General features: G+C 39.6%; 1 protein-coding gene across 5 annotated transcripts in view; it reads left to right on the top strand.

Moving 5' to 3' along the window:
• Positions 1-20,262, top strand: part of LOC132830530 (sodium-dependent serotonin transporter-like) — a 63,037-nt gene that overhangs the window by 23,723 nt on the left and 19,052 nt on the right. For all 5 annotated transcript variants that reach the window (XR_009646381.1, XM_060848296.1, XM_060848297.1 and 2 more), the window contains 5 exons: positions 1,653-1,787; positions 12,343-12,446; positions 13,802-13,929; positions 17,686-17,798; positions 19,402-19,533. Coding sequence is in view for 4 of the 5 variants with exons in the window: in XM_060848296.1 (XP_060704279.1) it covers positions 1,653-1,787; positions 12,343-12,446; positions 13,802-13,929; positions 17,686-17,798; positions 19,402-19,533 (612 nt within the window). In the remaining variant the exon portion in view is untranslated. The remainder of the gene's footprint in view (positions 1-1,652; positions 1,788-12,342; positions 12,447-13,801; positions 13,930-17,685; positions 17,799-19,401; positions 19,534-20,262) is intronic.

Raw genomic sequence — 20,262 nt, 5'->3', positions numbered from 1 at the left:
AGACAATGGCTGTTGGAATGCAGCAGTCTATACATCTCTGAGTGTCAGCTGGAGCAGGCTTTCTATGAGAGTCACTAACCTCTTGAAGGAGGAAACTGTGTATACGTACACACCTGACTTAGGGCTTGATTGGTCTCTGATTTCCAGCATCTGCAGTCCTCACTTTTGCCTAGTTGATTTTAACCTTGCTGCGAATCCTCTTACAAGGATGCCTGCCTTGAAGAAGTTCTCTTCCTCTCTCCGCAAGAATCTCTGAGTCTCCCCACCCCCTCCCATTTATCTCTCCACACTGGAGGCTCCCTGTCTGCATTCCTGATGAAGGACTTTGCCTGAAACGTCAATTTTCCTGCTCCTCGGATGCTACCTGACCCGCTGTGCTTTTCCAGCACCACTCTAATCTAGACTCTAGGTGGATGTGCATAACCTCTGGAAGCTCTGCTGATGTTCCATCGCCTCTCTCTGCAGCAGTTGTCATGTTACTCCAAGGGCATGCTATCAGCCTGGGGCCTCAGAATAGGCCTGGCTTCCCACAGTCTCCGTGCATTCGAATGCCCATGGGTCTGGGATTGCTGTCTCTCAGACTTGCCGCCTTGTTATCTTTTCCTGGACACAGGGTTCTGGAGAATTGTTGGCTCTTTGCAAGCCAAATTATTCCAGACTTACACTTAATTTTGAGCTGTGTTATCTATTACTGTTTTAAAGACACTTTGAAAGTGAGGAGCACCCAGGAAAGTGGTGTGATGCACAATTTCTGTTCACCGATGTGCTGTGGTGGGCAAGGAGCTTGATTATGAAATATAGATTTGATATCCAGTTTACTGAGGTCCTGAGCTGCAGTCTTTGTCATGGATAGTCACCAAATCCCAAGCACCTTTGCCATTACTGGAGGAAAATGAAGTTGGAAAATGAATCATCTCAGACTATTCATCGACATTATATTAGGTAGTCAGTGGCACTATAAACACCTTTATTAATTTAACCAGTACACATTGCGGAAAGCCCTGGTAACATAAGGTCCTTTCCACTCTTGGACTGAATGGGCGGGGATACAGTATTGTGAAATCATTTCTCAAATATTTAGTCATAACAATGAATGGAAATGTTGGGTTTATCTGGATGGATGGATGAATGAAGGTGAGTCAGTAGGTTTTTCCTTGTTAGTCACCTCTTCCTGGCAGCCAGTTCAGAGTGGCACTGGCAGGGCCTCTGGACAGGGCATACTGCCTTGCCAGTGACTGGTGTCCTGACTTGGTCCCTGGTGGAGAATTTCCTTCCAGGAGATGATGACCACAGCCTGATGTTTATATCTGCTAGCTGTGGCAGATTCATGAGACCACACCAGGTTTTAAAAAGTAACTTGTGTCATGCAGAGCTACCCTAGTCATCTTCCATTCTCACAAATTGCAGTCTGAATCTGTACTGAAGCTTGCAATCACAGAACTCTGAATCTCAGGAACCTTGTTCCCTGGCAGAATAAAGCACCATTGCAGTTTCTAAACTGACATGCAGTAACATCTTAATGTCATAAATTACTCTGATTAGTTTGGAACCTTCACAGCAGTTAGTCTGTTTATTGCAAATATCGCGGGACCGCACAGAATATGTGTTTGTTTTCATTTTTAAAACTGCCAGAGTTGTTGTTTCTTGTACAGGTTGTGTGGGTAACAGCCACTTTCCCCTACGTTGTACTGTTTATTCTCCTGATACGGGGTGCCACTCTACCTGGGGCCTGGCGAGGACTGCTCTTCTACCTTAAACCTGATTGGAACAAACTGCTTACCACCGAGGTGAGTCAACCAGAACCACAGTGGCCTTTGATTTAATTCTGTTGACTTACTGCATTTCCGATCCTCTGGGATCTACCAGGCAGCCACAGTACCAGTCTAAGATTTAGCACTCTAAATGCTTTCAAACTGCTCTGAAATTTGCAAAACAGTACTTTTACAATACCATTTTTGGAACCATGACATTGAAAGGGAATTGTACCAAGTTTTGTTTAAGTAAAAGGAACATGTGTAGTGTGCACTGTATCCAATTATAGAGTCATAGAGATGTACAACCTGGAAACAGACCTTTCGGTCCATGCCGACCAAATATCACAACCCACTCTAGTCCCACCTGCCAGCATCCAGCGCATATCCCTCCAAATCCTTCCTATTCATATACCCATCCAGATGCCTTTTAAATGTTGCAATTGTACTTGCCTCCACCACTTCATCTGGCAACTCATTACATACACGTACCACCCTCTGCAAGAAAAAGTTCCTTTCTCACCTTAAACCTATGCCCTCTAGTTCTGGATTCCCCCACTCCAGGGAAGAGACTTTGTCTGTTTATCCTATCCACGCCCCTCATGATGTTATAAACCTCTATAAGGTCACCCCTCAACCTCCGACACTCCAAGGAAAACAACCCCAGCCTATTCAACCTCTCCCTATAGCTCAAATCCTCCAACCCCGGCAACCATCCTTGTAAATCTTTTCTGAACCCTTTCAAGTTTCACAACATCCTTCCAATAGGAAGGAGACCAGAATTGCACGCAACATTCCAAAAATGGCCTAACCCATGTCTTGTACAGCTACAACATGACCTCCCAATTCCTGTACTCAATACTCTGACCAACAAAGGAAATTGTGGTATTATTGTAGCCTGCCCCATTAAGGGAATAAAGTAAAATCATCCAGAACATAACAACACAACGGTTGGAGGAAGAGCGCCTCATCTTCCGCCTGGGAACCCTCCAACCACAAGGGATGAACTCAGATTTCTCCAGTTTCCTCATTTCCCCTCCCCCCACCTTGTCTCAGTCGATTCCCTCGAACTCAGCACCGCCCTCCTAACCTGCAATCCTCTTCCTGACCTCTCCGCCCCCACCCCACTCCGGCCTATCACCCTCACCTTGACCTCCTTCCACCTATCACATCTCCATCGCCCCTCCCCCAAGTCCCTCCTCCCTACCTTTTATCTTAGCCTGCCTGGCACCCTCTCCTCATTGCCGATGAAGGGCTCCGGCCCGAAATGTCGAATTTCCTGTTCCTTGGATGCTGCCTGACCTGCTGTGCTTTAACCAGCAACACATTTTCAGCTCTGATCTCCAGCATCTGCAGACCTCACTTTTTACTCGAAGATTTTCTTTCGCTCCACAAGAATCTGCAGTTCAACTTCAAAGGCACTGTCTCTTTACCCACCTGGTATCACATGCAAATGATCAAACCTCATATGTGAAATTTGAGATGATGTGCCTGTAGAGGATGTGATCACTGAGTTAGCAAGTCATGGGGATAGATTATGCTGGAGTGAAAACTCTAGGCTAACAAGTTAGTGTGGCACTGAGGGAATGCTGTGTCCTTGGACATGCCTTATCTTTATCCACAGTTGCTGAATATTACCGAACTTGAACATCACTGAGTAAAGAAACAGCTAATGAAGCTTTTCATTATGCGCTCATCAGGACATATGTAAGAATGCCACATTTGAAAGAGAATAATAATTTATTCATTATCATCTACTTTTGCATGAGAAATAGGTTGCTGATTGTCAAGGCATTGCTTTGACAACATCTCAAACAGTCAGGGTCCATCAGAGAAGATGATGGAATTGTGGTAACATCACTGTAGGCTAATGATTAAGGGATATGGGTTCAAATCTCAATTTAAATTTACTTCATACATCTGGAATTGAAAGCTGTTTTCTGTAATGATGATGACTGTCATCTACCATTACTTGTTGTAAAACCCTGTGTGGTTCACTAATATCCTTCAGAGAAGGAAATTACTATCCTTAGCTGGTCTGGGATATATATCACTGTAGATTCACTTCACTGCCTTCTGAAATGGACAAGCTAGCAACTCAGTTCAAAGGCAATTAAAGAAAGGCATCAAATACTGGCCTTGCCCATGACATCTACATCCCATGAAAGAATATTTAACAGTGCCGCCCATTCAGCTCACTCTTGCATGTGCAGTGGTTCTCTTTGAGATTTCTTATTCTTCCATCTGTCCTGACAAATGCAAGATCAAAATCTCAACAGCATGTCTCTTTACTTTTTCCATCATTTTTTTTTAGATCTTTGCCTGGTCATCTTGTCGGAAATAATGAACATTAAATAAGTGAAGAGAATTAAAATGTCTAAGGTTTGAATATTTACAAAGATGACATTCAGCCCTTGCAAATGAATACATAAAGACCCAAAGCAGTGTGAAACATGCACCTCCTAGGCCCAGTACACAAAGATCATACATTACTCAGAAAACTTCTAGCACTGAGACCCAGAGAGGCCTCTCGAGGCCATTAAAGTAAAATTATTTCTAAAATTCCATACAACATCCAACCACAGCTGGATACATTTGCAGTTTATTGATCAGCATGCATGTAAATTCATCTTCTGTCTTGAAAACTACAGCTTAGCATTTCTACTTGATTGTGCTAGATTCTTCTCAAGTAACTTAATTAAAGTCGACCTAACTTGCACTGAAGATTGAAGAACCTTAAACACTAATAAGGCTTGGCACAAATCAGGTTTCCACAATCTCATGCATTATTTTCAAAAAACATTGTGCTAGGAGCCAGCCCTTCGTGCAAAACAGCCCACGCTCCCAGAATGAATTAATCTACAATGGGAGTCTCTGTTACTGGCATTCATCCACACATCTTTGGAGAGGCAGAAAAATAAATGGTTCTTTTGGATGCAAGGATGCCAATAGGAACTTTGTAAAAATGTTTGCATTTTATGAAATTTACAAAGTGACTAGTGTAAGTTGGATACAGTTCTCTTTACTCTGAAATCTCTTTCAGGGTCTTTTAGAATCAGGTTGTGGTGGTGGATTGATTAAATATGTGTATTTTTGTGACCACACCATTTCAACTTCATTAATCAAACTGCTATGGGTTACCGTAAGGATATTGAGGAATATTTCTGAAAAAAAATTTCTTATTTCATGAATCATGACAGCTTTTATGGTCAGTGATAAGTCAATGAGTTTAAGTGGACACACAAGAAAAATAACATATCTTAAAATGAGTACAATTTGGAACATTAGGGTGGTTCAGTGGCTCACAGTATCAGGGATCTGGGTTTGATTCCCAACCTTAGGTGACTGTCTTTGTCTTTTTGAAGTTTGCATGATATCCCCCCCCCCCACCCCCCCCCACAAGGTGTTTTCCTCTGAGTGCTTCGGTTTCCTCCCACAGTCTAAAGATGTGTAGGTTACGTGGATTGGCCATGCTAAAAATTGCCTTGTGGTGTCCAGGGATGTATAGGCTAGGTAGGTTAGTCATGGTTAAAAAACCCATACAGGATTATGGGGTGGGAGAATTAATGTAGACTTGATGAGCCAAATGGCTACTTTCTGGACTGTAGGAATTCTGTAGTTGATGTCCAGATCATTAGCAGTGTCTGAAGATGAAACTCTACTAAGAAGTTCAGTATGTTTCCTTCTCTGCAGTTTTTAAAGATAAGTAAATGATGGATTTTTGTGTAACAGCTTGGCTGATGTCTTCCACTAAAAATATACAATGGTATTGTAATCAGTCATATCTTCCTTTTCCTTTTATTTATTCTGTTCAATGTGGCATCCATTTCTGTTGTGGGGGGGGGGGGGGTTCATTACTAGATCGCAGAATGTCACATCTTCTGTAAGAAATCTGAGCAACGCTGCACTCATTCAGTGCTGCACTAAAGTGTCAGCCTAGTGTCTCAGAGTGAATGAATCTGAACTTGATGTGGATGTTGAGAGTAATTCCATCCACCGAAGCTATTGTTTTCTCTTTACATGAGACCCATATCCATTAGTTAAAGACAGTTTCATCCAGTCATGGAGCTATAGAGGAAACTACCAATGTTTGTTTATTTGTTTGTTCCTTATTGACATTTGTTCTTAACTTTTAATACAACTGTTTATCATTTCCTCTAACTCAACAAAACCTGGCAGCTACTTAACTGCTGTTATTATCTATTCAAGATTAATAGTTTATTTTCCACATTTATTAGATGTGAACAGATTCTGAGTTGACAACTGTATTTCCAACTCAAAATTGAACAGTTCAAGTCCTAACTGGCCCAGGTGGGAGCATTCGTCTGGTCTTGGGTCAGTAGTCAGGACAAAAGATATCACCCGGTAACAAATGATTACAGCCCAGTATACTGTCTACTGGAGCTTAAAGTTAACAACAGAGCACAACAGAAAGATAGGCAACCATAACAGGAAAATAAGAGTACACTAACACATCTAAAAAACATTGTAACCATAGCTGAAAATGTGTTGCTGGAAAAGCGCAGCAGGTCCGGCAGCGTCCAAGGAGCAGGAGAATCGACATTTTGGGCATGAGCCCTTCTTCCGAAACATCGATTCTCCTGCTCCTTGGATGCTGCTTGACTTGCTGCGCTTTTTCAGCAACACATTTTCAACATTGTAACCATAACTTTATTTTTCAGTGGCCACGAATAAAACCACAAGCTGAAATATTACTTTTCAGCATTTTGGCTCATGTTGGCCCTGCATGTTAGAAAATGATCCAATCTTGAAGTTTATGTATTGGCCTTGGTTTAGTGAATCACGTTCTTGTCTCTGAGTCAGGAGGTCAGTGGGTTCCAGTTTAACTGTAGAGACTGCACCAGGAAATGTTCATACCCCAATACAGTATGGGAGAACTGCTGCACTGTCAGAAGCGCTGTCTATGGGTGACTTTTCAAACAGAGGCTGCTTGCTCGGGTGAATGTAAAAGATTCCACAGCACGATTCAAAAAATGGGAGGTGACCCAGCATCAGGACCAATTTCCCTTGCTGTCAGCAAATTGGCTACTGTGTTTGACTACTAAACAGCAGTTCAGTATCTTGAGATGGCTTAGTTATTTCTCTTAGAGTCAAAACTGCACAGAAGCAGGCTATTTAGTGCACCTAAGAGCTTCAGCTGTCCCACCATTACAACACACCTTTTTTCCACATTCGGTGTCACTAAATGTAGAATAGTTGGTGATTACCTCATTTTTGCTTTACGAGAACTTGTGCATAAATTGAATTGCATGTTTCCCTCTGTTAAATCAGTGAATACATTCCAAAAGCACTTAATTGGAGGTAAAGAAATTGTTGGCGTAGTAATGGAAGTTCTTTCATGCTGCCTTTTTAGTTCACTTTCTAATGATTAGATAATCATGAACTGAAGTTAGCTTATTTTGGAAATTCCGGAAGGTCTTCCTATCTCATTACTATATTGTATTTGTATTTAAATCCCTTAAACATTCTTCCATTCTGTGCTCATGATTCTGAGTTTTATGAAGGGACTGCATATTAGCATGGATAGCAGATTAGCTGGCTGACAGATAACAGAGTATACACAAATGAGTCTTTTTCTGATTAGCAGGATGTGACAAGCAGAGTCCTGCAGGCATCTGTTCTGGTCATTTAGCTTTTTACAATTTATATCAAAGACTTAAATAAAGGGAGCAAAGATGCAGTAGCTAATTTATAGATCACGAGAAAATAGGTAGAAAAGTGAGCATGTGGGAAAAAAGGACAAAAGTTGCAGATAGATGTAGATAAGTTGAGTAAGTGAGTAAAAATCTGGCAAATGGAGTATAACATGAGGACATATGAAGTTGTTTGGCAGGAACAGTCAAAATAAGTTCACTATTTAAATGAATAACAACTGTAGAAGTCTGAGGTGCAGAGGGATCTAGTAGATGAGTCACAAAGTTAGTTTGCTGATACATCAAATAATTAAGGCGGCTAATGAAATGTTGTCTTTTATTATTGAGGGAAATTAAATATAAAAATAAGGGTGTTTCTGTTTCAGACATAGAGGACATTAGAGAAACTAGCATTTCAAAAACTTGATGTAGTTTTTATCTTATTTAAGGAAGGCGGTAAATGCACTGGGCGGGGGGGTGGGGATGGGGGTGGGGTGGTGGTGGTGGTGGTTTGCTAGACTGCTGGAGAGAAAAGTTTAGTCTCTGTCAAGACGATACATTGTCCAGTGCTTGTAATGAAATGATTGGATCATTATAAGTGGTAGGGACTGTATTAGCAACCCAGAGACAGTAATAAGTCACAAAATTGATTTCAACGAATCTGGTAATTTGAGGTTTGGCACCAGAGAAGAATCCATGATGGTTGCTGGATCACCATAAAAAACAAATTGGTTCGTTAATGTCCTTCTGGGAAGGCAGCCAGTCACCCGTACCCAGCTTGGGTAAGATGTGGATGACTCATAACATCCTCAGAAGAACTTGACACAGGTAAGGGACACTGCCTTGTCAGCATTGCTTACAAATTTCAGAAAAGGGAATAACCTGTATTTGTCATAGCATGGGTGTCTGCTTAGTAGGATCCCTCCCCACTATATAGAGGTGAGCTCCAGGTACCTTTTGGATCTTGGTTTTTATTTTGCATGCATGATATTTCAAAAAAAAGAGATGGAAACTATTGTACTTTTCCAAAATTGGTATCAGCATTATTAATATCAAGATTAAATGATGGGTATTTATATTAATCTCCACCAAGGTTGTTTATTGCATCTCCTTTCTTCCAATCATTGATAAGAAGATGTAAGGTGTAAGAATTGGTTTCCATTTCTCAAACTCCCTTTTATTGAGAGAAATGTGATGGTGAAGCTTTAGGGCTCTGAGGAATGAATGCTCAAGACACAGAGATATTTTACAGCATGTAAAGCCTTATATATGAAAATCTGCCACTACAACAGAAGTTAAGAATTGTTATTATTTGAAGGGATTCACCTCACCTTGTGTTTGCAGTAGAGATTTACCCCACTCTACACTCCCTCTTATTGATATGGTGACTCAGTGGAAGGTGGCATGGTGGCTCAGTGGTTAATGCTGCTTACTCTCTGTATCCCCAGAGACCCAGGTGACTGTCACTGGAGTTTGCACATTCTCCCTGTTCCTACATGCGTTTCCTCGGTGTGCTCCAGTTTCCTCCCACGGTCCCAAGAAGTGCAGGTTAGATGGATGGCCATGCTAAATTGCTCATAGTCTCCTGCAATATGCAGGCTAGATAGTTTAGTCTGGGATAGAGTAGGGTTATGATACTGGGCGGGATGCTCTTGGAGAGTCAATGTGGACTTGATGGGCTGATTGGCCTGCTTCCACATTGTAGCGTGTCTATGATTTAGTTCATCATGTCACAGACTTGATTTTAAAGATATTTGCAGCATCACCTTTTGTACAGCAAGTCTATATAACTAGATGTGTAAAAGATTTAATTCCTGGGTAGCTATCTGCCTTTCCTGTGTATGAAATCCTTCATTGTAATTTTTGACGTGGTTTAATTGTTGTTATTTTTTAAAAACAAAACAGTCTCTCAAAAATAGCATCCCAGACAGCAAATGGTAGTATGGCCATGGAATTATTAACCCACTGCGTTACTTGGAAATGCATAATAACTCAGGAGTGGTGATTTAATCTGTGCTTTAATTAAATGGGATTTGTCAGTTTGTGTTCAATATCATTATAAAATAACAAGTATTGACTCAGCAAACAAACAAGGTACTATTATTTATTACTTGTGTAACTATGTCAATTCTGCAGAAGTCCCAGTTTTCGGGGTATTATAATTTATTGACTGTATCTCTGGTGTTATCACAAACCATTGCTTGTCTCCAGGGATCCACACAAAGCCAGAAATCTAGGATTATGATCATAAAAATAGAAGAACTGGGAGCAGGAGTAGGTAGTTCCACCATTTGATAGCATCTTGATTGATCTCATCTCAGCCTCAACTCCACTCTTCTGCCTGCTACCCATAATCCGTCAACCAGCTACTAGATAAAAATCTGTCTGCCTCCTCCTTAAATTTACTCAGTATCTCAGCATACACTATTATCTGATTGACTGCCCGTTCAATAAGTATTATAATGGAACATTAGTTATCTTGGATTATATTAAAGAAATATAACACCAAGTGAAAGAAGGGACTTGCATTTTTATAGCAACTTTCACAATCTCTTGGATTTGAGATATACATCCAAAAAAGTACATTGGAGTTTTGAGTACTGCTGGTAGGGCTGTTCACTGCCTGGTTAAAATAGGTGGATTGTGTACACTGAGTGGTTGCCCATTTGGTAGAATTGGCAATATTGTTCAAAGAGAGTTAGAAGGTGAAAGATTCATAAGGTGGTGTGTCCTGAATTGTGAATTCAAACTGATTGATGGTGACAGAATAAGAGAGCCTTATTCTTCAAATGAATCTGTTATCCAGATTGGTACTACATTAGGCTATCAGGGATATCGAATGTAATACGGTATAGATTCATCGATACATCACTGACCTTTCTGAACTGCACAAGCTCAGGTGGCAGCACCTGATGGTGTAAGTTGAATATTGCCTCATTGCAACATTGCAACACCCCACACAGAAATAGGCAAAATGTGTCAGTCATGAACCTTTATGGTTATGATTTGAGATTGTCAGACACACTCAGTTTAAAATTGTAATTTATTGACAGTGATTAACCGCCTAACTTCCCACTTCAATTCTTACCTGTTATACCATGACACTTGGATTTTCATCTCTGCAGTAGTGACCTGTTTGATGCAAAAGACCGAAAAGTCTTTGGATGGGTCAAAGAACAATGAGTCATTTTATGCAGTGTGTTGCCATCATTGGTGCCAGTACAGTTGTTAAATAATGAGTATCATGATTGGGATGACTTAATTGGAAAAACATGTAAAATCTTTGAAACATGAAGTGCATGACCACCTCATTACTGATGAAATGTTGATATACAGGATTACTTTACAGTTTAACACATCTCCTTTATGGAAACAGCTGAGTCTATATTCTTTAGAAAAGCAGAGACTTTGAGGGCAATTTGCTGAAGGTGCTGACAATATGAAGGGAATAGTTTATATCTTTGTGGATTTAAGGATTGAAATAATGGGGCAAATCTTTGTCCATTATTTTATGCAGTTTTCAGAAGAGGTTTCTCCATTTCTTATGGTTCCACATGGGTTGCCTCAAATCATTAAACTCTCAGCTGACAAGGACTGAACTGGCTCCCATTCTTTCTTTACCTGACCCCTCATTGGTCGCAACAAGGCTAATTTGAATAGGATCCCTTTCTCCCAGAGCAAATGATTTAATGTTTTAAAAGGGACCAATTAGCCAGTCATTCTTGAATTTACAAAGAGATTGGGCTTATTTGTTACTAAACACAAGAAGAAATAATAACTCTGCACACACACAAACAGATAACAAAATAAAGTGAGTCCAAAGAAATGATGAAAGCAAAAAATAAAATATATAGGTCAGTTTCTGAGTGATTCATGAAGAGTGGACTGTATAATATTGTGGCTGTTACATTGGATGATACATTAGTTGAATAGATGATTTTCAAATTTTTGGCTTTGTTGAAAATCTTTTGTCCTGGTTCCTTTTGATAGTGACTGACTGCCAGTAGTTAAGGAAGAAAGTGTCCTATTCTTGTAGTGCTTTGCAGGAGTGTTTTAATGGATTTTCTCAAGCTATGCCCTTCCCAACATGCCAGACCACACACTAGCATGTCAGGCCACTAGCACATAGACCAGGGATTATATTTTTAACCTCTTCAGAAAAGGAACACAAACATGTCTGCAAAAGCTCGCACCCTGCTGAGGGGACAAGGCAATCAGCCTCTCCTAGGCGAAAGTGAGGATTGCAGATGCTGGAAATCAGAGTTTAGATTAGAGTGGTGCTGGAAAAGCACAGCAGGTCAGGCAGCATCCGAGGAGCAGGAAAATCAACGTTTCAGGCCTGATGAAGGGCTTTTGCCTGAAATGTCAATTTTCCTGCTCCTTGGATGCTGCCTGACCTGCTGTGCTTTTCCAGCACCACTCTAAACTAGAATCAGCCTCTCATTACAAGTGGTTCTTCTATAACGCAATAGTTGTATCCTTGTGCAACCCTGCATTATAGAACAATGGTGCTTTCCAAACATCGCTTAAAGTATTGGCGATGTAATCACATTACAGCCAACACGTATTTTAAAAGATCACGCTTTAGAAACCATGTTCCCAATTCATCAATCGCGTTACAGCGAATTTGCATTAACGAAACATGCCATTATAGCAGAACGACCTGCATCTCTACCTTTTTAATCTTTCCTTTTGAGACACCCCTATGTGCCTTGCTATAGATCTGCTCAGGATTTATATTTGCAATCAGCTGTCGCAATCCTCTTAGTGTTTAAAAAAAATGCATGTTGGAATTAAAAGTTTAATATGTCTTTTTGTGGTCTGATGCACTGTCGAGATTTATAGCTGTGAAGTTTAATAATGATTGTAATAATGCTGAGATTTATAGCCGTAAAGTTTAATAATGTTTTGAATAGCTTCTCTTCTTTTGTTTCCAGGTGTGGGTGGATGCTGCTGCTCAGATTTTCTTTTCGCTTGGCCCGGGATTTGGTGTGCTCTTGGCATTCGCCAGCTACAACAAATTCAGTAACAACTGTTACAAGTCAGTCTGTTAAACAACGTATGGAGTTCTTTTCAGCAAGTTATCTTGTTCAGGCTTGCACTTATCACTGCAATCATTGAAGCTTGGCTCCTGGTAGGATTGAATGTGCCAATGCAGGCAAATGAAGAACAAAGCCATTTTTAGTTCCCATTGTTCAGATCAAAGTCAATTAAAATAAAGGCCAGGCAGATGAGCAAGCTTAACCCCAGTAACATTTCCTACACTTAAAGGTGCACTGGATAACTGCACCAGTTTTGTGATAAATTGAGTATGTCTTCAATCATTGGATAATACATAGACTAAGACTTTGGATACAGGGTCATTCCTGCAGCAAAGTAAATTGAGATTTTCACTCCATCTATTTGAGCAGACGATGGGATAATGCCAACTCACAGCTCCTATCAATTGGGAACATTATGAAGGTTTTGATAGAAAATGTATCAGTCTAATAAAAATAATAATGATAAAACATTCAGTTGAGTTACAAAATTGAATATATGAAATAAAATATTGTAAATACTGGAACTCTGAAGTAAAACCAAAAAATTCCCAAAATACTCAGAATGATGAGTAGCACTGTGGAGAGAAATATAGAGTTAAATGTATGCAATTGGTGACCTTTCATAAATGATCTGAGTCTTACTCTCTCCACAGGTACTGTCTGATCTGCTGAGTGTTTCTTGCATTTTCAGTTCTTATTTTTGGATGGGTAGGTGATTTACCAAAAAGCTAAGTCATTCCTATCCAGTGACATTCTCATCTGATTAACTATTCATTTTAGGATTATAGTATCAACATACTTCATTAAAGCATAAGGGAGGAGAGTCAACAGGATTGAAAAAAAATGATTTGCAGATGATAAATGATGGCTATCCAGGAACTGCACCTGCTGCACGCATTATGAAAGAACCATTTCCATTTAGAAACCAGGAGCAGGAGTAGGCCATTCAGCCCTTTGAGCCTGCTCCACCATTCATTATAATCATAGCTGATTTTCTATCTCAGTGCTGTATTCCTGCTTTCTCACAATACTCTTGAAGCCTTTAGTATCTAAATAAAACTTTGTATAATGCAGCTGAATGCCTGCTTTACGTTTTAACCATTGCATTTTATTTTGTGATGTGGGACATTGAATAGAACTCAGATACCCATTTTAGTAAGCAAACTGAATAGCATCCCAGCTTAATTAACAAGGTCTCTGAATGCATTAAACCCATGCAGTGAGTGTTCTGTATAATAGTTAGATGACTTTACAACAAAATTCAACAAGTTTACTCAACAATAATTTGTGAGAAATTAAAATGTGACCTAAATTGAATTCAGGCAATGGACTATTTCTTGTTTACTTGCTTTAGGGATGCTTTGGTTATCAGCGCTGTGAACTGCTTGACCAGTTTCATGTCTGGTTGTGTTATGTTTACTGTCCTTGGCTACATGGCAGAAAAGAGGAATGAAGAAGTGGCAGATGTGGCCAAAGACACCGGTAGGATGACATTGCAATAATAACATGCAAACTTCCGACAGTTCCAGAAGTTCATAACCAGTGACAATGGTGTGTTTCTCAAAATGTACAATTCGAAACACTGTGTACCTTTTTTATTATTCAGAAGGGTAGTTTTTAATAGATTGAGAGTTCTGATGAGAAAGTAATTGGTGAGATGACTTATAATTTGCTTTCCTGTCACTAAAAGCTTGTGGCCTCTAAGGAATACCATGAACACCTCTTATTAGACGGTAAGATGCATGAACAGGCAGAGCCATCGGTCAATTGAGGCTGCTCCACAATTCATTGAGTTAATGTCCGATTTGATAATCCTCAACTCTACGTTCCTAGCCTATTCCAATTGCACTAGGTGCCTACATTGATTAAAAGTATGTCTATCTTAGCTTTTATTTGTTAAATGATCTAGCCTTCACAGTTCTATGCAGTAAAGAATTCCACGGGTTCACTACTGTCTAAGATAAGAAAAGTTCTCATTTTTGTTTTAAATGGACAACCTCTTACTCTGAGACAGTGCTCTCTGGTGTTAGATTCTCCCACAAGTGGACTCAACCCGTTCTGCATCTACCCTGTCAAGTTCTTAAGAATCTTACATTTCAGTGCGGTCTCCACTCATTTTTTCAAAACTCCAATGAGTACAAGCCTAACCTATTCAATCTCTCTTCGTAAGAAAGTCCAAACATACCCGAAATCAATTTTGTGAACCTTGCCTGGACTGCCTCCAATAGCAGGGTGTTTTTCCTCAGATAAGGAGTCCAAAACTGTTCAGTTTTCTAGGTGTGGTTTGATTAGTGCTATGTCTAGTTTTAGCAACACCTCCCTATTTTTATACTCCATTCTCTTTAAACTAAAGATCATCAGTCAACTTAACAGTCCCTATTATCAGCTGAACTTGGGTGCTCATGTTTTGTGATCTATGCACAAGGACTTCCAAATTATGTTGTGCTGCAGCTTTCTGCAGTCAGTCCCTATTAAATTAATATTCATTTTATCAATCTTCCTGCCAAAGTACATCACCTCACATCTTCACACATTATATACCATCACCTGATCTGTCTGTCACTGTAGACTCTTTGCATCATGCTTAGTCATTGCTTCCCACCTATTTTTGATTCATACATACACTTGGTAAGAATACATTACCTTCTAACATTAAGTCATTAATATAAACATAAATAATTGTGGCTCTAGCACTGGTCCCTGTAGCACTCCAATAGTTATAGGCTGCCATCCTGAAAATGCCTTACCCTGCGTGCCTCCTTTAGCTATCTTCTATTAATTAGTCAATTTCACTACCCGTGCTAAAATACTATAAAGAACTCTTAAAAAAATTATCAGACATGATAATCTTGCAACTGTTGGAAAATAGCAGGGATGGAGACTCCTTGATTACTATCCCTGTGGTCCATGTACCTGTCTTCCTAGTGTGAGAAAGATTAACCCATAGACTGCTCACAAAGTAAACCTATTCATGTTAGGACAGACAATTATTTTGAACAGTTGTGATTCCTGGTCCCTCAACATGCTTACATCTGACATATACAGAAAATAATATATTTATTCACAATGTGGTCACTACCAATGAACTGCTTTGGCAACTACAGTTTGTTTTATGAAAATTAATATCAGAACTAATTTTTAAAAATTTATTGAGATAATATTTTAATATTTTCAGCTAGATAGAAATCCCATTTAAAATATACCAGCATATGCATTGTACAAAACAGCTAATTTTCACTGATATAATTGCTCAGAGGAGCATAAAGACAAATAAGCCATTCCTATGAACCATGACCCTTCAGTGCATTTATTTGAAACATTTGCTGACTATAACAATGTAGTAGCTAAAAATTAAATCTTTAAATTTAAGAGAGATTTCTAAACGTAAATGAAATTATAGAACCATTGCTTTCATGGATGGTTATAGATATGATTATTTCCTTTAATATCTAACATTAAATAAACTATTGATAACTGAGATTGATTTTCAGGAGAGTAATTTAATCAACTTATATTACATGATAAGTCACTAACAAGCAAGTAAAAATGATTGACTTTGGTTTGTTGCCAGTATCAGAATTTCTTTGAACTCATTCATGGGATGAGCGCAGCATTTTGTGTCCATTTTTAATTGCCCCTGTGATGGAAACGGTCAGCTGACGCTTTGAACAGCAGCAGTCCACATGGTTCTAGAGTTCCTCAAAAATCGTTTTCAATCGCTAAGATTGAGAAAATAACAAAGAAGTGATGTTGGACTAGAGCATAATGTCCCAGGTGCAGAACTCCTGGAAACCATTACATACAACATGCTATAATTTCTTCAGACCCAAACAGAAAAGTCGAAAAACTGACTCTGATAGCTCCCCCCACCCTCCCATTAAAATCAACAACAAGATTGAAGTTGTTGAATTTAAGCCACTGTGAATGATACAGTCGCCTAAGCCATTGCTGAATGGCACTCTTGAGCTTAAAATCTTTGCAGTCAATCATAGTTAACTACTAATATTGAGAAATAATCATGTTGCCCTCATTGGGTGCATTTTGATGTTTATCTTGGAAGTTTCGTGAATGCCAAGGGTCACTACAAGTCAGCTCAAAAGATGGCCGAAGTTGGTTGACTTAGCCTTAACCTACCATCCAAATGTGACTTTCTATATGCAAAGCAGGTTGTTAATCTTAGACGTTATGGCTTTTAGTGCCCATTTACACCTTTAGTAGCAAATCAAACTGACACGGGGATTGCAAACTACTTGAGAAACTGAAGACCTAAAGTCTATAGTTTCCATGTTATTTAGACAACATCAAAGGGAAATTTGGCAGGAGTTGGGATGGGGGAGTGAAATGGATGGAAGGGGTCACTGTTAATGAATTAAACAAGCATGAGGCAGTGCATGAGGTAAATCAAATTACCACAGTTTAGGTTTGTGCTAGTGTCTGCCTGCATGATCACAAAACATCTATTTTCAGTAAATTTGGTGCCAGGCAGCCTCACATCTCATTGGTTTTATACAGTGGCCATTGGCCATTCAGCTTCCAATTCTCCCATCTACCTGACTATGGTGTATTCAAATTACTTAACAGTGGCGTATCAGACAGCATAATTACCTAATTAATGTTATTTGTTGCTAATATCATGGATCCACTGAATTCCAGGACTTTATTTCAAATTGTCAGAGGAGGTGTTATGCTAAGTCAACAGAAGAAGTTCAGCTGGATGAAAGGTCTTAATACTAACATTGACAATGAGACCTGAAGCTTATGTCACAATATTTAAAAAGATTTTTAATATATAACAATTCTATGTCTCATCCTCTAAATTAAAATCTTCATTATATCACAATATACTTTATGGGATTCACCTTAAGGACGACAAATCGAAGAGTTTGAATAAATAGTTTGACGATTTGGTTGTAAATTGTTTATAATCCTGGTGGTATCTGATTTAAATGTTCCAGCCAAATGCATGCACAGACTTTGATGATTTCCAGCAGTGACTGAGTGAATGCTGTTCAAAGTATTTTCTGACTATCAGTCCAATCTCCAAGCCTCACTGACTAATTCACGTAGAAAAGTAAGAACGATGAAATTATGAGCTTCCTTACATGTGTCTGGTACTTTAGAAAGGCACACTCCAAGCAAGAGGCTAGGATGCAAAGGTTTATAAAGGAAGAAAGTATTGAAAATATGTTTATTATTCTGATCGGTTTATAATATCTGCTTCTGCCTTTCTCCTCCTAGGCCCCAGTCTACTTTTCATTACTTATGCTGAGGCAATCACCAATATGCCTGCATCCACATTTTTCGCTATAATATTTTTCCTAATGTTGATCACATTAGGCTTGGACAGCACGGTAAGTAAAAGATCAGAGAGCCTCGATACCTGCTGAAATTCTTTATTGCCTTACTAGTATTGAGTTGTTTCATATTTCAACATGCAGACAGCATGACATTTGATATGAAAGTATTTAAAATTTGTTTATGGATCATTGCTGATCACATGTCTGAGATGTTAAGAGACATCTCTGGAGCAGGTATGACTTCTTCTCATGCCTCCTGATCCAGAAATAGAGACATTACCACTACACCACCAGGCCCTTCAACATTCGTTGATAAATATTTTCCAGTCACCCTGTTCAGGGATGTTATGGCACATCTCTGGAGCAGGTGGGACTTTAAACCCTGGTCTACTGCCTCAGAGATAGGGACATTACCACCTTACGGGAGACAGTGAAGTCTGCAGATGTTGGAGATCAGAGTTGAGAGTGTGTTGCTGGAAAAGCACAGCAGGTCAGGCAGCATCCAAGGTGCAGGAAAATCAACGTTTCGGGCAAGAGCTCTTCCTGATGAAGGGCTTCAGCCTGAAATGTTGATTTTCCTGCTCCTTGGATGCTGCCTGACCTGCTGTGCTTTTCCAGCAACACACTCATTACCACCTTACCGCAGAGGACCTAAACATTTGTCTGAATAGTTAGTTGGTTTAATGGAATCGCTCTATGAGATTACAACTTATTAAATAAATACATACACTGTTTTGAAAGAAAGGATGATGTTTTATTGGCCTTGGATGGCAGGAGTAGAGACCAGGGAGACTAATGAAATGCTGGAAATCAGCATTTGGGTAGCATCCTGACACCGTCCCCTGAGACTGAAAATTCTCACAGGCAGGAATGGCTGGATGACAAACTGAGGTGGGCAGTGAATTTAAATGGTCATTGGCCCAATGAAGAGCACTTTTGTCCTGGCAATTTGCATTCTTTGGTGGCCACTCAGCTCTTCAGCATGTGGAGAGGCCCCTAGCTGCAAGGAGCTTCCCTCTTAGCAGTTTCCTGTTTGGGTCATTTGACATGAAGACTCCATGGATCAGGAAGAGAACTGCTAGTTACAAATGATATCCTGCACCCACCCTAGCTCATTGCTGGCACTGGAAGAGCTTCCCATTTACACTTCAGGCCCTGCCGGCTTCCCCCATGTGAAAAATTATTTAATACCCACATTTCAGCAGGTCCCTGTAAGGTGGAGGTGCCCTCACATTGTCCCTACTTCCTTAGTGGTGATCACCAATCTCAATGCTATGGCTCCAGATCAGCCAGGCTACTGATTAGGCAAGTAGAGTGGAAGGCCCATTGAGATCCCTGATAGGGGAGGTGGCCAATCAGTCGTTCCACTCCCCCCAGAAAAAATAAGGGGTAGGTGCCAATTGAGTCTACTGACTACCCCAAAACCTCAGTGATCTCAAGCCATTTAAAAAGTGTCTAACCTTCCTTCCAGACCATACTGATGTTTTCACTATTTTTCACAAATTGTATATCATCATCTTCCATTTACAATGATATACGCAGGATTAACAGCAATATTAACAGTAACAATTCATGAATTGCTCGAAAATTCATTAAATATGGATGTTCATGTAAAATAAAAAGAGTTTTGGTCAGATCTTCTGCTTTTGTTCCTCAGTTTGCAGGCCTGGAAGGAGTGATAACAGCAATACTGGATGAATATTCAGAGCTACTTCGAAAACATCGTGAATGGTTTGTGCTTGGCCTGCTCATAGTCTGCTATTTGGGAGCTTTGAGCACCCTTACATATGTAAGTTGAAAGGTTTAACCTTAATCATCGTAAACTGCATACCAATTGCGCTCTTATAATTAACTAGAGCCTCCTTTAATATCTGTTAACTTCAGTTTTAGTTTAATATTGGATTATATTTACTTTGGTGCCATTAGTTTTAATAAATTCAAGATGTGTAAACATAGTCTGTACTTTGCCTGTTTGCCGTTTACCATTTGCAAAATTACTAATATTGGTGCACGAGGTGATTCACCTGGTCCTTACCTTATGGCAACTTAGTATTTCATATCTTTGCTTAGTGTCACTAATTTTATGGCCACTTTTAAATAAACATGCAGGGAAAAGACAAGGATGGGGGGAACTGGGTAAGTTGAGGTTGGAAGAAGCCAGCACTGATGTGATGTGCTGAATGACTTCTTCTGTGTTGTAAACGCTTCTTTGATTCTTCACACATTTTTGAAAAAGCTGAAACCGTTTCAGAAAATTCATCCCCTAGACAAGCAAACATTTGAAGCAGAAGAATTTGGAGAGCAGCAACAAGACAAGGGGACAGGGGATTAGCTTTCAACTGCTAAAGCAGTTGAAACATAGATACAGTAGGCAGAATGACCACCTTCTAGACCGTAAACATCTATTAAACAGAAATATTGCTTACAAAAAGCTTTTTTTGCTCTTGTATTAATTGAAAATTGGTGAAGTCAGCAGTTGTGAATTCATAATGCAAAATGTGATTGGTTAGCCATGAGC

The sequence above is a fragment of the Hemiscyllium ocellatum genome, chromosome 31 (assembly GCF_020745735.1).
Source record: "Hemiscyllium ocellatum isolate sHemOce1 chromosome 31, sHemOce1.pat.X.cur, whole genome shotgun sequence".
NCBI lineage: Eukaryota > Metazoa > Chordata > Chondrichthyes > Orectolobiformes > Hemiscylliidae > Hemiscyllium > Hemiscyllium ocellatum.
The sequence above is the reverse complement of the archived record's forward strand: the minus strand, read 5'-3'. Positions and strand labels throughout refer to the sequence as shown.